This window comes from Mobula hypostoma, chromosome 4, assembly GCF_963921235.1.
Source record: "Mobula hypostoma chromosome 4, sMobHyp1.1, whole genome shotgun sequence".
NCBI lineage: Eukaryota > Metazoa > Chordata > Chondrichthyes > Myliobatiformes > Myliobatidae > Mobula > Mobula hypostoma.
In genome coordinates this window covers 37,483,892-37,497,330 of record NC_086100.1, presented here as the reverse complement: position 1 = coordinate 37,497,330, position 13,439 = coordinate 37,483,892, and the positions used below count along the sequence as shown (strand labels likewise).

Below are 13,439 nucleotides of genomic sequence, written 5' to 3'. Positions count from 1 at the left end.
CAGGTGTGACCTACAGAAACAACAGGAATTCTGCAGATGCTGGAAATTCAAGCAACATACATCAAAGTTGCTGGTGAACGCAGCAGGCCAGGCAGCATCTATAGGAAGAGGCGCAGTCGACGTTTCAGGCCGAGACCCTTCGTCAGGACGAAGTCCTGACGAAGGGTCTCGGCCTGAAACGTCGACTGCGCCTCTTCCTATAGATGCTGCCTGGCCTGCTGCGTATGACCTACAGAAGAATATTAAGAATGAGTAAACAATTTTGATTGAGGTTAGAGACTGAATCAGATGCAAGTCAGTTCTGGCAGGGTTTGCAGTCCATTGCTTTCTACAAAGTGAAACCCAACATCTTGAATGGCAGTGATGCTTCATTCCCAGATGAGCTCAACACTTTGAAAGAGAAAATAAAACTACATCTATGCAAATCCCTCAGCATTTGATGACCCAATGAGCTCTGTCTCAGAGACCGACGTCAGAACATCTTCAAGAGAGTGAAGCCTCGCAAGGCGTCAGGCCCTGATGTTGACCTGGTACGGCTCTGAAAACCTGTGTCAACTAATTCCCAGGGCATTCAAGGACATCTTCAATCTGTCACTGCTGCAGTTGGAGGTTCCCGTCTGCTTTGAAAGGGTGACAATCATACCAGTGCCCAAAAATTGCAGGGTAAGCTGCCTCAACAACTACTGCCCAATGGAACTCACAACTGCTGTGATGAAGTGATTTGAGAGATTGGTTATGTCTCAAATCAACTCCAGCCTAAGTAAGAACCTGGACATGCTGCAGTTTGCCTATAGCCACAATAGCTCTACAGCAGATGCAATCTCACCAGCCTTGGATCACCTGGAAAATATTAATACTTACATCAAGTTGCTGTTTATTGACTTCAACTGAGCATTCAACACACTCATACCCTCAGTTCTAAGCAATAAGCTCCAGAACCTGGGCCTCTGTACATCCTTGACTTCCTCACTGGGAGACCACAGTCTGTGCAGATTGGAAATAACATCATCTCCTCACAGACAATCGACGCTGGCCTGCCTCAAGAATGTGTGCTTAGCCCTTTGCTCTACTGTCTCTAGACTCGTGACCACGTGGCTTGGCACAGCTCAAATGCAATCTTTAAACTTGCAACAACATAACTATTGTTGGCAAATTTCAGATGATGATGAAGCGTACAGGAGCAAGATAGATCAGCTGGTTGAGTGGTGTCGAGCAACAACCATATACTTGACGTCAGTAAGTCCAAAGAATTGATTGTGGACTTCAGGAAGAACAAGTCAAGGGAACACACACCCATCCTTATCGAGGGATCAGAAGTGGAAAGTGTTTAGCAGTTTCAAGTTCCTGGGTGTCAGCATCTCTAAGGATCTGTCCTGAGCCCAACATAATGATACCACATTCAAAGAAGGCACGGCAGCGGCTATATTTCATTATCAATTTGAAGAGAATTGGAATGTCACCAAAGACACTTGTAAATTTCTACAGAAGTACCATGAAGAGCATTCTGACCAGGCAGCATCTCTAGGAAGAGGTGCAGTCGACGTTTCAGGCCGAGACCCTTCGTCAGGACGAAGGGTCTCGGCCTGAAACGTTGACTGCACCTCTTCCTAGAGATGCTGCCTGGCCTGCTGCGTTCACCAGCAACTTTTATGTGTATTGCTTGAATTTCCAGCATCTGCAGAATTCCTGTTGTTTATGAAGAGCATTCTAACTGGTTACATCACTGTCGGGTAGGATGTGGCCACTACACAGGATCGGTAAAAGCTGCAGAAAGTTGTAAACTCAGCCAGCTCCATCAAGGGCACGAGCCTCCACAGCAACCAGGACACCTTTAAAAGTTGATGTCTCAAGAAGGCAGCATCCATCATTAAAGACCCCCATCACTCAGGGGACATGCCCTCTTTGCTACGATCAGGAAGGAGATAGAGGAGCCTGAAGGGACATGCTCATTTCAGGAACAGCTTCTCCTCCGCCAACAGATTTCTGAATGGATAATGAACCCATGACACTTCTTCAGTATTTTCCCCTCTCTTTTTCCACTACTTATTTAATTTACTTTTTTATATATACTTATTGTAATTTGTTTTTAATTACTCTGAATTGCAGTGTACTGCTACCGCATAACAACAAATTATCACGGCATATTCTTGTGGTATTAAACCTGATTCTGATTCTAATTACCAACACTTTTCACTCATTAACAGATATAACATAAGACTTTAGTTGTCTATTTGAATAATACTCTGTTTACAAGCTATGTTATCTCAGCTTTAGTAGGTTTAAACTTTGGAAATGGTGCAGTATCTGACTATTGGAACCACCAATAAAGTGTGAAGCTATGGGTGATGGTGAAGGAAAATTGAGAAGGACTGTATTTTCCAAAATGTAGTCAAAGCTAACACCTTTTTAAAATCACACAATACCACATTATCTTGTTTATCATCTACCACCATTTTCTCCAACAAAGAAAGGAGAAAAGGGGCTGAAGTGGCTGGAAAGAGCAGAGGGGTCAGAATCTGAAATAATTTGGACCAAGGGAAAAGGAAGTAGGAGAGATTGGTATATTCAGATTGTTTTAACCAATATTGCATCAAGGTAACTGATATAGAATTGCTTATTCAAAAGACCATACCTCATTTTCATTTATAAATTCTTATCCATATTTATGATAGACATAGCCCCTATAAACATGTTTCACACATTTTTAACCTTAACGCTTTGAAACAAGTAAGTAGAAACGCTGCAGTGTTTCATTGGGAGGAAAGTTTAATTACAACATGACAAAGTTATGTAGGTAATTTATTCTGTGAATGGATGAGAATTGCTAAAGGAAAGGATGATTGGAGATGTGTACTGCCATACTATAGTTTCAAATGAAGTATAATATGGAAAGTAAACCTGAATACATTGCATTAAAATATTAGTCCTGAAATATGTACTACCCTCAATTACATTTAATTTGACAATTACAATTTTCTCAGCACTGCAGGATATCAACTAATTTCATATAGAAAATTAAGTTCAAACACTTATTTTGACATTCTCCTTTTTTGTGTCCAAAGCTTTAATTACCGGATTACATTTATGGACAGGAAGGGAATGGAGGGTTATGGGCTGAGTGCAGGCCGGTGGGATTAGGTGAGAGTAAGAGTTTGGCACGGACTACAAGGGCCGAGATGGCCTATTTCCATGCTGTAATTGTTATATGGTTATTTATATATTTATATTTGGCACGATGGATTGTCAACATTCCTCTCTACTCCTGTGGTTGTTTCATGTATAAGAGAGCAATTTCTGTTTCAAGGACAATCTGATTTCAGTAATGTTTATGCACCATACAAAATGCCTTGTTTTCTTATGAAGAGAAATTTTGGGTTTATTTAATGTGTGGAAAACATTGTAAACATGGTATTTGCAAGCTGAGGCAGGTAGACCATGACATGTGAATGTGTGTAGTCAATATTTGGGCTGCAGACTTACTCAAGAATTATACTTTGGATTGAAAGTGTTTTCAATGGAATGTAATTGAGAATTTTAAATTGAAGAGATCAAAAAAGGAAGGATATAACTTCATTATGATAGTGTCAGATATTTATAATTATTGCAACTACTATAAGCTAATAATCACAAAATGCAGAATGAGTTTCATAAATAGCAGAACATTCCTGATCTGGAGTACTTAAGAATAATATGCAGTTTTTGTAGTCCACAGAAAACATTTAAATGCAGTGAACTTGACATGTTTTTTCAATTGTTGAAAATCTCTGCAGGATTTTTATCCGAGAATTAAAGCGTTTGGACAACATCACTCATTCTCCTTTCCTATCACATGTCACATCCAGTATACAGGGATTAACCACAATTCATGCTTATAACAAGACAGCAGAATACAGATGCAGGTAAGTAACGTCAAAAATAGTGTATTGTAAAGGAGAAATAATGCACCATGTAAGGTACAGAAAGTAGCTAGCTTACTTAGTAATATCTGACTCGTATAGCTCTGTCAAATTTTGTTTTAAAACATAACAATTGGTCAGCTCATTCATTGCAAATAATAACTTCTAGTAGTCATAGTCATACTTTATTGATCCCGGGGGAAATTGGATCAATTTCTACTTCCTGTTTTTCAGTTTTTTTTTAAAAAAGTACATTTGAATCATGACCATCATGAGAGCAGTTAGTTTCCTGCTGATTTGAAAATGATATACCAGTTGAATCTTTTGTCCCAGCAAGCTATAATTATAAATGCTAAATGTTTAAAAATCTGATTCCTATGTACATTAGTGATTGAATGGCATACCTACTGCTGTTTGGGTAAACTGAATTAGTGTGTGTGTGTTTTTTTTCAGGTACCAGGAGCTGTTAGATGCTAATCAGGCTCCATTCTTCCTATTCACTTGTGCAATGCGTTGGCTTGCCGTGAGACTGGACGTAGTCAGTATTGTTCTTATTGGGACAACTGCAGTAATGATAGTTTTAATGCATGGTCATATTCCTCCAGCTTATGCAGGACTTGCAATTTCTTATGCTGTCCAGGTTTGTAATAGTCAACGAAATTGTCTTAATAGTTACCATTCGTTGGTACATGAATTGAATTCTTTAATGGTTTGAATTTTGATTTTGTTTGTTTTATATCAGAGTAATCAATAGTACAACAAAAGATCATTCATTAACCATCTTAGTTTCTTTAAAGGCACAAGTAGAATTTTGTCCTTTTTTTCAATTACCATATTTTTCTTGCAGCTTACTGGTTTATTTCAGTTTACTGTCCGACTTGCTTCTGAGACTGAGGCTAGATTCACTTCTGTGGAAAGAATTCATCACTACATAAAGGTATGAATAAATTTGCTACTCTTAACAATTTCAATTTTTTACAACTTTATGCTAGGGCTCTACACAGCTGTGCTTAGGCCGCATCTGGGGCCTCTGAGGTCTGCCGTTGGTCGGGATTGACCATGGATATTGCGTGCCAGCTGCCTACATGATATGCAAGCAAGCCAGGTCAGTACGATATGGAGAGCAAGCTGTTGCCCATGCAGCAGGCCCCCCCTCTCCACGCAGCTGATAAATCCAAGGGAACGGCAGAGACAAATGCAGTTTGGCAGTGGCTATGTCCCGGGAGTTGCCAATCGGCATTGAACTCAGTGTAGGGCTGCCTTAGGGTCTCCAGCTCTGGGTTTACTCCTAAAGCTTTCGGCATGAGTGGGTATAGACACAAGGCAGCGGAGGTTTGAGGTCAGTCTTCCTTCGAGATGACCTGCCAACTGCAGCTGATGAACACCATCTGCCCAAAGCAACTGGCTTTATGGCACCAGTAACTCACCTTTGCCCCTTCTCCTGTAGCTAGGAACAGTTCCATCTGGCTTAGCAGCTAAACTACCCTTGAAGATTTACAAGGATGTTGCCTGGATTGGTGAGCATGCCTTATGCGAATGGGTTGAGTGGACTCCTTCGAGCGACGGAGGATGAGAGGTGACCTGATAGTGGTGTATAAGATAATGAGAGGCATTAATCGTGTGGATAGTCAGAGGCTTTTTCCCAGGGCTGAAATGGCTAGCATGAGAGGGTATAGTTTTAAGGTGCTTGGAAGTAGGTACAGAGGGGATGTCAGGGGTAAGCTTTTTTTATGCAGAGTGGTGAGTGCGTGGAATGGGCTGCCGGCGGCGGCAGAAACGATAGGGTCTTTTAAGAGACTCCTGGATGGCTACATGGAGCTTAGAAAAATAGAGGGCTATGGGTAAAGCTTAGGTGGTTCTAAGGTAGGGACATGTTTGGCACAGCTTTGTGGGCTGAAGGGCCTGTATTGTGCTGTAGGTTTTCTATGTTTCTATGAAGGGCAGGAGTTGTACGTGATTGTCAGAGGTTATTTGAGGTGCACGCTATTGAGATCATTTAATAGATAGTAGGAGCTTATTCTCACTACCTCTCTCTGGCTATGACAATCTTAAGGAATCCGCACCTGGAATATTGCATATAGTTCTGGTCGCCCCATTATAGGAAGGATGTCAAGGGTTTGGTGAGGGTACAGAAGAGGTTTACCAGGATGTTGCCTGGATTAGGGGGCATGTGCTATAATGAGAGGTTGGACAAACTTGGATTGTTTTATCTGCAGCGGTGGAGGCTGAGGGGAGATCTGATAGAAACTTGTATGGTTGTGAGAGGCAGAGATAGAGTAGATAGACAATATCTTTTTCTTAGGGTTGAAATGTCTAATACTAGCAGCATGTACTTAAGGTGAGAGAAGGGGTAATTTCAAAGGAGATGTGAGGGGCAAGTTTTTTTTTAGTGTTGGATGCCTGGAATGCACTGCCTGGGGTGGTGATAGAGGCAGAAATGTTAGAGACTTGTCAGAGCTGTTTAGATAGGTACACGAGGAAAAGGTAAGGATGTGGACATTGCGTGTAGGCAGTAGAGATTAGTTTAGTTAGCCTTTAATTGGCTCAGCACAAAATTGTGGGCAAAGTGGCCAGGTCCTGTGCTGTACTGTTCTATATTCTATACCACTTTTGGGGTTGGACGTATTGGAAACATTTTTGGACAAGTAAGGTATACAGCTTGTAAATGTGTGTCAATGCATACTTACTCATTTTCAGTTGTAAGCCGTAAAAGGTTGATGTTTAAATAATTGTTAACTTTATGAGACCTTTTCAAAATGTTGAATTCATTCGTTAACAGCAGATTGCTCCATCAAGGGTTGAAACTCACCAGAGATCAAGCTAAAGAAGGAAAATCCTTCGTAGGGATTAGATAATGTAACAGACTGGATGAGATGTAGATTGTAGCATAGTTGAAAATTTTCTGTCAGACCTTATGGATGAATCCTTTTCCCTTTTCCATGTTAAATAAGCTCTAAATGAAGACCTATGATGGCTTTAAAAAATGTACCGTATTTTTATTTAGCTTTATTTCTAGCTTGCGTCAAGCAAAAGGAAGAGAAAAGAGAAGTATGCTTGCTTCTTACTTTCACAACTGGAAACGTCTTCAGATTTCAATTGGTGCAGCACAATTGTTTGTGTGTGTGTACATGAATGTGTATGAGTGTGTCTCTTGAAAGTGCAAGTTTCCAAGGCTCTAGGCTTTGGAAAGCCTTAAGAAAGATGACTTTATTTTTAGATCGGGGGGGGATGTTGTTTTCCTGAAATTGAGTGATATATGCATATCACATTATGGATATAATTATGGCAATAGAAATCTTAACTTTTCTTTGGGATTGTTCCATATAAATTATGCACATTGTGGTGAATGAGCAAATCTGCATTTTAAAAATTGAAAATGTGATATTTTTAAACATATTTCTTCATTCGAGTTACCGGCTGCCGAACCTAATTCTTCTTTCATGTTTTCTATATGTTACAATAGTAGATGAATATGAATGGTGACTACGAGATGTATGAATGTGTAACATGTTTGCTAGTTTTGTTTATATTATGATTTATAATTTATTTCCTCTTTTGAAGCAATTGTAACAATCTGTCACTAATATTGCAGTCCATTTTATAACTGTCCACTCCATGTTACAGTTGGGATGAAGTACAAAACACCTGAGCTTCCTCTCCCAATAAACTTAAAATTAACTTGATGCCCTTCTACGAAGCTATGCTCACCCTATATGTTAGAAAACTTCTAACCTTGTTAACTTTCTATTAGATTCTGGAATTGGAAGCTTCAGCTCATGTTAAGGATAAAACTCCTCCTGCTGACTGGCCTCAGCATGGACAAATAACATTTGCAAATGTTGAGATGAGATATCGTGAGAATCTACCTCTGGTATTAAAGAAAGTGTCCTTCACTATTAAACCTCAAGAAAAAATTGGTATTGTGGGGAGAACTGGATCAGGTAAGAAATGTGTTGCTAATTGATGTAAGATCAAGTGTAGGTTTTCACTGAACCAGCAACACACATAAAAGTTGCTGGTGAATGCAGCTGGCCAGGCAGCATTTCTAGGAAGAGGTACAGTCGACGTTTCGGGCCGAGACCCTTCGTCAGGACTAACTGAAGGAAGAATCAGGTTTATGTCATGACATTTGTTGTTTAGTGGCAGCAGTACAATACAAAAAATTAATGTCAGCTGCAAAACAAGAGTGCAATGTAGTAGTGCAATCAACTGTTCAGCTCTTGGCTCCATCCCTCCCCCTCCTGTCTTCTCCTATCATTTTGGATCTCCCCCTCCCCCCCCACTTTCAAATCTCTTACTAGCTCTTCTTTCAGTTAGTCCTGACGAAGGGTCTCAGCCCGAAACGTCGACTGTACCTCTTCCTAGAGATGCTGCCTGGCCTGCTGAGTTCACCAGCTACTTTGATGTGTGTTGCTTGAATTTCCAGCATCTGCAGAATTCCTCGTGTTTGCGTTTCACTGAACCAGCTTGCTTTGATCAGAAAAGCAGCTTTTAAAAAGGTCTGTGGTGGAAGTGGAACAGTAGATTGATTTGGTTTAAATCTGTTATCATCCTATAAAATCGTGTTTGTATTAAACTCATTTTTTGTTTTGGCAGGAAAGTCATCACTAGGAATAGCATTGTTCCGATTAGTTGAACTCTCAGGTGGTTCAATAATCATTGATGGGGTGAACATTACTGAAATTGGTTTGGCTGATCTTCGCAGCAAACTATCCATTATTCCTCAAGACCCAGTTTTGTTCACTGGTACTGTGAGGTAAGCCCTGTTCATTTTCAGTGTGCAGTTAATTTATACATAATTGTATCTTAATTCCTGCAGAGATTTGATTATTTAATGTATCCGTGTATCACAGAACCATAATACTACAGAATGTTTGCTTATATAGTGCCAATCAAAAGTATTCATTCCCTGCCCCCCCCCCCCCGGCAGAAGTTTTCATGTTGTATTATTTTACAACATTGAATCACAGTGTATTTAATTTGGCTTTTTTGACACTGATCACAGAAAGGACTCTTTTGTGTCAAAGTGAAAACAAATTTCTACAAATTGGTCCAAATTTATTAAACAAAAAATTGATTGCATAATTATTCACCCTTTTCAAGTCAGTATTTATTTTTATATATATAGATGCACCTATGGCAGCAATTACAGCCTTGGGTCTGTGTGGATAGGTCTCTATCAGCTTTGAACATCTGGACACTGCAATTTTTCCCCATTCTTCTTTACAAAACTGCTCAAGCTCTATCAGATTGCATGGGGATTGTGAATGAACAGCCATTTTCAAGTTCAGCCTCAAATTCTCAATTGGATTGAGGTCTGGACTCTGACTTGGCCACTCCAGGACATTAACTTTGTTGTTTTTAAGCCATTTCTGTGTAGCTTTGGCTTTATGCTTGGGGTCATTGTCTTGCTGGAAAACAAATCTCCCAAGTCGCAGTTCTCTTGCAGACTGCATCAGGTTTCCCTCCAGGATTTCCTTGCATTTTGCTGTATTCATTTTACCCTCTACCTTCACAAGCCTTCCAGGGCCTGCTGCAGTAAAGCATCCCCACAGCATGATGCAGTCACCACCATGTTTCATGGTAGGGATGGTGTTTTTTTTTTTAAATGATGTATGGCGTTTGGCTTATGCCAAATGGCCAAAAAGCTCAATTTTGGTTTCATCAAACCATAAAATCTTCTTCCAGCTGACTTCAGAGTCTCCCACATGCCTTCTAGCAAACTCGAGCTGAGATTTCATGTGAGTTTTTTCTAACAGTGGCTTTCTCTTTGCCACTCCCCCATAAGCTGCAACTGGTGAAGCACCTGGGCAGCAGCTGTATGCACAGTCTCTCCCATCTCAACCACTGAAGCTTGTAACTCCTCCGGAGTTGTCATAGATCTCTTGGTGGCCCCCCTCCTCATTAGTCCCCCTCTTGCACAGTCACTCAGTTTTTGAGGACAGCCTGCTTTAGGCAGATTTACAGCTGTGCCATATTCTTTCAATTTCTTGATGATACACTTAACTGTACTCCAAGGGATATTCAGTGAATTGTTAATTTTCTTGTATCCATCTCCTGACTTGCGCATTTCAATAATCTTTTCACGGAGTTGCTTGGAGTGCTCCTTTGTCTTCATGGTGTAGTTTTTGCCAGGATACTGACTCACCAACAGTTGGATCTTCCAGATACAGGTTTCCCCTGCCATCCGAAGGTAGAACATTCCTATGAAACGGTTCGTAAGCCGGAATGTCATAAAGTGAAGAAACAATTACCATTTATTTATATGGGAAAAATTTGTGAGCGTTTGCAGACCCGAAAAATAACCTACCAAATCATGCCAAATAACACATAAAACCTAAAATAGCAGTAACATATAGTAAAAGCAGGAACAATATGATAAATACACAGCCTATATAAAGTAGAAATACTTTTCTACAGTCATTGCCGCACTGTTCTTCATAGCAAAAATCTCACGCAAGTGCTCTCAGCAGAAACACTCTCTCCAGTAACCTTTAAGCTATGAAGCTGCCAAATCATACCAAATAACACATAAAATATACACAACCCATATAAAGTAGAAATAATGTATGTACAGTCTAGTATCACTTACCGGAATCTGGAAGACAGTGCCGAGCACACTGATGATGGTGTGTTAGGCTGAGTCGTCGGAGGTTGGGGTGGTACAGTGGTTCCCACCCTCCAGGCTGGGGAACGATACCGATCCGCGAAGCATGCAGGTGTGCAGCGGTAGCCGGGATGCACCCAGCACATCTTTAAGAAAAAAGCCGAAATAAACAAGTTAATTGATTATGTGCCGCCGGGCATGTAAATGTCGGCCCAGATCAGAGGCGACGCAAGGGTCCTCACGAAGGGTCTCGGCCTGAAACTTTGACTGCACCTCTTCCTAGAGATGCTGCCTGGCCTGCTGCCTTCACCAGCAACTTTGATGTGTGACACCTGTACCTGAATATTTTTACTACAATCAATTGAAATACATTGACTGCACACTGGTGATCTCCATTTAACTAATTGTGTGGCTTATAAAATCAATTGGCTGCACCAGTGATGATTTGGTGTGTCATACTAAAGAAGGTAAATACTAAAACAATCAATTAATTTGTGTTTTATATTTGTAATTAATTTAGATCACTTTGTAGAAACCTGTTTTCACTTTGACATGAAAGAGTCTTTTTCTATTGATCATTGTCAAGAATAGCCGGGGGTTAGTTTTATTTTGTGTTTAGCCACCCTCAGACTAAACACAAAATAAAACTAACCCCCGGCTATTTTTGACAATGATCAATAGAAAAAGACTCTTTCATGTCAAAGTGAAAACAGGTTTCTACAAACTGATCTAAATTAATTACAAATATAAAACACACACACATATATATATATAATTGTTTTTTTTTAAAAAGCCAAATTAAGTCCACTGATTCAATGTTGTGAAACAATAAAACATGAAAACTTCTGGGGCGGGGGTGCTGAATACTTTTTATAGGTGCTGTATTTTACTAATTCAGTAAATCTATTTGGAAATCAAATAAACTACAGATGCTGGAAAACTGAAATAAAAACACAGAATGCTGGAAAATTTAGGAAGAAGAGGAACAGTTTATGTTTTAGGCCACAGACATGCTGCCAAAAAATTCTCTGGCCTGAAATATAAACCACTCTTTTAGACAGGTGCTGTTTAACCTGCTGAATTTTTCCAGGTTTATATGGAACTTGAAGTTGTATGAAACTGTGTGAACTGTCAGTTTTTAGAAAGAACCATATCACATAAGTCACTTTAAAATGAGAATAAATCAGTAAGGTAGTAAAAAGAAAAGTTTTACCTTTCATTCATCTTTTTCTACACACGAACATCCTCTTCTAAACAAAAATAGCGTGCTTCATCTGTACAGTGAAGGAGAGCCATGTTAACTTGACATTTGAATGGAAATAGGGTAGGGAAATCCTTTTGGATAATTAGTTTTAAAATAAAAATACACTCAACATTGACATGAAATGAAATGTGAGCATTTTGTATCCAATCCAATTAAGTATATACTTATATTTATGTTAAGTTTAAAATATTGAGAAATATTTCTCAATATTTTAACATAATATAAATATTTGATGCCCATCTCATTTGGTGCACTTTAAAAGTACCACTGCCAAGAACCCCATGTAAGTTCTCTCTAACAGCAGTATACAGAGTGCACTCATTCTAATGGCATCCACTTGAAAAGTAATGTTTGGCCAGGAGAAAACTGGCCATTTTTTGATATTGCTTCACACTGCAGTGGGGAAAAGACACAACTGAAATATCCTACATGAGCAGAGAAGGAATTCTCAGCAAAATATGATGAATCTGATAGAAAAGACTTATTGAATGCAAGTCAAGTTGTTTATTGTCACATAAGAACAGTGAAGAAAAGATTCAATGAAAAACTTGCATCACAGGCACATAGATTTAGGCAACTCAGAATATAATTTAGACATGACAGTGGAACAAAGAAAACACAAAACAAGACGTTAATACAAAAAATAAAATGATCAGGGGTGAGTAGTACTTTCACAGTGAACAGCACCCTGGGGAGTATTGCAGAATAGAGGGATCTTTGAGTAAAAGGATATGGTTTCCTGAAAGTGGAGATACAGGTAGACGGGTAAGTCAGGACACTGGTAAGGCTGCTCTTGGGGTATTGTTCATATTTGATCACCCTGCTATAGATAAGGTTATTAAACTGGGCAGAGTGCAGAAAAGATTCAGGAGGATGTTCCCAGGACTTGAGGGACTGAGTTATAGGAAGAGTTGATAAGGCTGGGTCTTTATTCCTTGGAACATTGGAGACAGATGAGAGATGAATAAGATCATGAAGGGCACAGACAGGGTGGGGTGAATGCACTCAAGTCTTTTTCCCCAGGGGTTAGAGAATCAAGAATTAGAGCACATAGGTTTATAGTGAGAAGGGAAAGTTTTAATAGGAACGTGAGGGGCTTTCTCCAATACATACTTGGAATGTATGCAAAATGAGCTGCCAAAGGAAGTGGTTGAGGTCGGTACAAAATATCTTCAAGGACAGTTGGATATGTAACAGATAGGAAAAGTTTATAAGGTTATGGGCCAAATGCTACCAAATGGGATAAGTTTGGTGGGGCATCTTGGTTGACATGGACCATTGGACTGAAAGGCCTGTTTCTATACAGTGGTTACTTTATTAAGTACAGGATTGTATCTAATAAAGTGGCCACAAGTTGGAACCCATTGTGGTTGTCTGCTGCTGTAAGCACATCCACTTCAAGTTCGATATGTTATGCATTCAGAGATGCTCTTCTGCACAGCAATGTTGTAATATGTGGTTGTTTGAGTTACTTGCGCCTTGTCAGCTTTAAGCAGTCTGGCCAGTCCCTTCTGACCTTCCTCATTAATAAGACATTTTTGTCACAGAACTGCTCACTGGATTTTTTTTTGTTTTTCTCTGTGATCTCTAGTGACTGTTATGCATGAAAACCCCAGGAGATCAATAGCACCAATAATCATTCCACAGTCAAAGTTACTTAGATCACATTTCT

At 39.7% G+C, this 13,439-nt stretch overlaps 1 protein-coding gene across 10 annotated transcripts in view; it reads left to right on the top strand.

Annotated features, from left to right (window-relative positions):
- The window catches only part of abcc5 (ATP-binding cassette, sub-family C (CFTR/MRP), member 5), a 124,327-nt gene that overhangs the window by 98,899 nt on the left and 11,989 nt on the right, over positions 1-13,439 (top strand). For all 10 annotated transcript variants that reach the window (XM_063045646.1, XM_063045643.1, XM_063045639.1 and 7 more), the window contains 5 exons: positions 3,771-3,899; positions 4,350-4,536; positions 4,744-4,833; positions 7,648-7,837; positions 8,493-8,652. In XM_063045646.1, coding sequence (XP_062901716.1) covers positions 3,771-3,899; positions 4,350-4,536; positions 4,744-4,833; positions 7,648-7,837; positions 8,493-8,652 — 756 coding nt within the window. The remainder of the gene's footprint in view (positions 1-3,770; positions 3,900-4,349; positions 4,537-4,743; positions 4,834-7,647; positions 7,838-8,492; positions 8,653-13,439) is intronic.